At 42.3% G+C, this 5,106-nt stretch overlaps 1 protein-coding gene across 1 annotated transcript in view; it reads left to right on the top strand.

The window, feature by feature from the left end:
- The window catches only part of RAD54B (RAD54 homolog B (S. cerevisiae)), a 190,549-nt gene that overhangs the window by 123,167 nt on the left and 62,276 nt on the right, over positions 1–5,106 (top strand). The window contains exon 5 of the mRNA XM_019527934.1: positions 3,711–3,998. Within this exon, the coding sequence (XP_019383479.1) occupies positions 3,711–3,998 (288 nt within the window). The remainder of the gene's footprint in view (positions 1–3,710; positions 3,999–5,106) is intronic.

Below are 5,106 nucleotides of genomic sequence, written 5' to 3'. Positions count from 1 at the left end.
GACCTGCCGCCTGGCAACCTTCCCCCAGTGCCAGTGGGCACCTGCCCCCCCCCACACCCATCCCTTCCACACGTGCATGTACATGCACTTGCACACACACATGCACACACCCTGGCCCTCTAACCCCCACTCAACATACACTTACTTGCATCTGGCTGCTGGGGCTGCTCCCATTACCCTGCCTGGCTTCATGCTGGCCATGTCCCAAGCAGCCCCTTGCAGGCTGGAATGCTGCCAGCCTGCAAGGGGAAACCCTGTGCTTTCATGCATTTCTCTTTGAAATATTCTTGTGACCCACTTTTGGGTCTCAACCTACAGATTGACAAATGCTGATCTAGTATACCCAACTCTTCTCAAGAGAAGCACTGTGTTGGAAAGTTAAATCAAATTTTAAACAGTATCAGATCAGGCAGTGAAACTGAAATAACATACTCATGCCTGGGAGTATGGAGGTAGGCCAGACCCCAGGATCACTGAGGATCTGTTGTTAGTTATTCAGTTTTCCCAACAGTTTAGGTCAATTATGTGCCTCCAATCCTTTCCAGGTTTATAAGCACAGATATACAATTAATGACATACATCTATTTGCAGCTTGATTGGGTATATATTAATGAAAGGGCTTGATCTTAAAGAACAACCCATCCTCCCCTAGTTGAGTGAAGAATTTTTAAGCAACCACATTCATTATTTAACAACTGTTTAACTAGGATGGCCCTTCAGAGGTTCAGAAGGCAGGGTAGATATGCAGGTTTATACAGTAACTAAATGATATATATATGGAGAGAGAGAGAGTCCACAAACTTGCAGAGGTTATCAGTTACATTTCGACTCTTGACAATGAGTGCAATTCTTTATGGTAATTGGTTTCAATTTCTTTTTGTTACTATGGTCGAACACTTAGTGCTGTCCTATTTAAATTAGAAAAAACATGGAATCTGGCCTTGCAAAGGTGCCTTTATGAAAGGATACTGAGAATTTCAATTATTTAAATTGCTGTACATCTATAGCAACAACATACAGTTTCTAACTTTATATACTGGAGGATGTATACAAGATGGAGGCCTCTAATGAATAGATGCCAAGGTCTTTAATGTGTTCCTTACAGCCCATGCACATATGTAATTAGTTGCAGATGTGAGTGAATGTCCCAAGCGTAGTTCTAAGCTATATGATCAGCTCTAGATTTTAAACCATATGAATGTTATCTATATTAATTAAAATTTGCATTTGAATTCTAAATAAACTGGTGTGCAGTCACTTTTGACTCAGGATGTGTCTGTGCAACTCACTGCAGTGATGAGCTGGATCAGGTACTGGCAGAAGCAATATAGCCCTAGTGTGTGCATTTACTATATAAGGGATGTAATGCATAATATTATATTAATATAATGCATAATGTATACTGTATGTAAATGTGCATATATATATGCCAATATTAGGGTAAAATAGCCTTGGTAGAATGATATGCAACTGCAGCCATCAGAAAAATTAGTTTCCTGTTCCATTTGATATTGCATAAGATTTCTGTGGGAGCTACTTGTGCACCAATAACTTAGTGGGAAAATATAAAATTATAAAAGTAATGTATTTTGACTGCCTTTTAATGATATTTAACAGAAGACAGTGCAGGGAACCAGAGCCATGATATGACCAGCCAGCTCTTTATAACCACCAGGAAGTATTCCAGGATGCTCAGGAATAAGCTTGGAGACATTATTATTTCTCTGTAGGAAGTTAAAAATTCAGTTTGGTTGTTTTGCAAGAAAATACAGCTGTTCCAAAGTTCAGCCCATAGTCTCATTCCCTCAGCTAAATTAAAAAGGAAAATAGTGACCACTAAGATTGTTAAAAGTTGTTTCCTTACAAACTGCTTGTTTTATTTTTGATCACTGTGGCAGCATTTCTAATTATTATTCTCTTGGGTTATTTTAGTGTTTGACTACCTCATTTAGTGTGGAGTTTAGCATTGTCCTCACCTTAAGTGAAAAGGCTTCTACCATTAACTATTTGAGAATCCAGGTATGTCTTTATGGCACAATGTAATTGCCATGCAGAAATATGTGAGCCAGCTCAGGTGCTGGAAGAAATGACAGGACATGAGAAAAACAATATACAACACATGCCCTTTTCCACTCCCCCAAATCAGCCTTCCAAAACTGGGGTGCATGTCCTAAGCAGGGAAGCTGATTTTTCTTTGCTGGAGTAGAAACAGGAGCAAGCAGATGCTGTGTTCTAATCTCTGCTGCTTGTTTGGCCACAGCAAGCAGAAAGGGTGTAGTCAGTCCCATGTTAAACCTCTCACAGCCCTAGCTATTGGTTGAGTCCTGTAGGTTGTGCTTCAAGGACCAATTGAGCTGGCTCAGAGTAAGTAAGCTGCTTGATGCCGTCTGTAGTATCTTGATGAGGCTTGTGGTCTGGAAACAATACTTGATTATTTACAAGAACTTATAAAGCAGTGATGCTCAATTTATTTATTTATTTTTACAAGCAAGCCAAATTGTAAAATCAGAAATGGGCTGATGGCCAAGACAGGGTTAGGGGCAGGGGAGGGGTGTGACCACACTTCCTTTGGTTGTATTCAGCATGTGTAGTGAGCAATTTGAGCTCACTTGCATGTCAGCCTGGCTCCTGCTGGAGCTCTCCAGCCCCAGTATTCTCTTTGAACTTTTTGGTATGTCAATGGGCTCTGGCCAGAGCCACTTATTTAGCATGGGTCTAGAGCCCAGGATGTTAATGGTACTGCCATTCATCCATGCTGATTTTGTTTTTTGCTGGTGAGTGTTTTTCTGTGTTCCTGCACCAAGCCCTGAGCATAACCAGAAGAGGCACTGTGTTACTTCAGGCTGGTATGCCCGACATGGCTTGTGGGTGCTGAACACCCACTAATTTTTTTTCAATGGGTGCTTGAGCCCTGGAGTGTCCCTAGTGTCAGCACCTATGCATTCATTCCCTGTCCCCCTCTTCCCTACTGAATTCAGTAGCAGGGGAAAAGATGGGGCAAATGGCAGCAGTGTTTAATCCTTTAATCCAGGAGCGAGCAAATATTTTGTGTGGAGGGCCACTTACTGAGTTTTGGCAAGTTATTGAAGTCCTCATGACAGGAAGCCAGAGGCAGATAAATATTAATTTTCTAAATTTTTTAGGGGCCCTGCAGGCCACATTTTGCCCACCCCTGCTTTAATCCCTGGGCTCCAAAGCCATGCAAAACCAGTGGCTCTGGCCAGAACCTGCACTGACATGATGCTGAGCTCAGAGAGGTCACTGCACAGTCAGAGCTTCAGCAGGAGTCATGTTGACGTAAGTGAGCTCATGTATGTGATGAGCTTCATGGGCCACAGGTTGTGCGCCACTGATGTAAACAATTTTTACAGTAAAGAAGTAACAGTCTTGCTGCTGCCCTTGCAAGAGTCTGGGACCCAACTTTATTGCTGTCCTGCATACCAGGAAGTTCCTGCTGCCTCACCCAGATTGTTTTCTGGGATGCCTCACTTCCTGGATATTCTGTCTGTAGGAGGGCTTCCTCCATGTCACACTCAGCCATGACTCTGGAAAAAAAAAATATTTCTACATTTTGCCTTCCAAAAACAAGGTATATATCTTATTTAAAGTCATGTAGTATATGAGAAAATACAGGACTGATGGTAGAAAACAGTACCCATTGTGTTGTCCTAATTGATTACTAAATCTCAGTAAATGAACTGTCATTTTAGGTACTGGATATAAAGCTAAAGACCTGGAAAGTCTTAATGAAGGACAAACACTGATGATTGGAGGAAAAGAAATTGAAGTGATGGGTGTAATTTTAGCAGAGGACTTTAAGAGTGGCAGGTGTTTTCAGTCTGGTGTCACAACTTCTACTACAGTTCCACCTGGTTCTTCACAAACTACTATGAAGCCATTCTGTTCCCCCATCAGAAATGTTTGCAAATCCAGCTTTAAAGAAAATTTACTCAAAGATTCCCAGAGCTACAAACCTCGCCATGATCCAAATGCACCAAGTAAGTTTTAGAATTCGTTAATATATTGAATCATTCTTTATCCTGTATTAGGAAAGTTCAATATGTGGCTAAAATGTTAAAGTTCTTGAAGTATTGAAATGAGAATCTGGCATTCCTTGTGGGATTAACCAATAACACTACAACAGGGCTGTATTATAGTACACAGAGTTATCCTTTTGCATCAGGTGTTCTGTGAAGCACAAGACAAAGGTTGTGTCATTGACATGTAGAAACAGTCCACACATTGTAGTCGCACAGCAGTTCTGCCTAATTATTATTGATGTCTGTTTAAAAAAAATAGTTGCTAAGAGCCTTGCCAAGTAAAATGAATTTATTGGAATAAACAAACTTTTATTAGTGCTAAATGTTCTAGAGCAGGGGTTGTCAACTGGGGGTATGCGGGAAGGCTCTAAGGGGTACGCACAGGTAGGCTGGGGCAGAGTGCTGCCAATCACCACCCTTCCCGCTTCCCAGGAGCAGGGCTGGAATGGGGTGAGGGCAGTGGTACCCCTCTGCAGGCCGCACAGGCGCCGCCCAGCTGCCCAGACGCGGGGGTGGTGGGGCGAAGTCATGCTCCACATCCGGCTGCATGCCACTCCCCTTCCCCCTGCGTCCAGCCGCCTGGATGCGGTGGTACACTTATTGAAAGCCCCTGTTCTAGATGAGTTTCAGCTTTCTACTGAGTTTACTGGAGTATTGGCAGAACAGAGCAGCATAGTAGTTGTAATGGAAGAACAGTGGTGAAGAGGTTAAGCAGAGTTAGAATTGTTCCCAAGAGATATTGCCCTTCAGAGCCACCGGTGTACAAACATAAAAAGTATTTAAGCTGTCCAAATCAGTGAAATATGCATTGTAGAGAAAAAGATCTGTAACACAACATTGTGGTTGCTTTGTGCTGTGATCCCATCAGGTCTCACAAGTTGCACAGTATCAGATTGGGTGAGAGCTTGAAGAGGAGAGCTGCAGGAATGAGTGTTACTCTTCCATCTGTTGCTAAAGAGCCAGTGGAACAGCCTGCTTCTTAATGGAAATACTTGACAAAGATTCCATCTTTCAGATGAGAGAAAATGTTTATTCATAGATTCATAGATTAAGGGTCGGAAGGGAC

Source organism: Gavialis gangeticus, unplaced genomic scaffold (genome assembly GCF_001723915.1).
Source record: "Gavialis gangeticus isolate Ggan-Ray unplaced genomic scaffold, GavGan_comp1, whole genome shotgun sequence".
Classification (NCBI taxonomy): Eukaryota; Metazoa; Chordata; order Crocodylia; family Gavialidae; genus Gavialis; species Gavialis gangeticus.
Note: the sequence above shows the minus strand (reverse complement) of the source record. Positions and strands in the feature narration are given on the sequence as shown.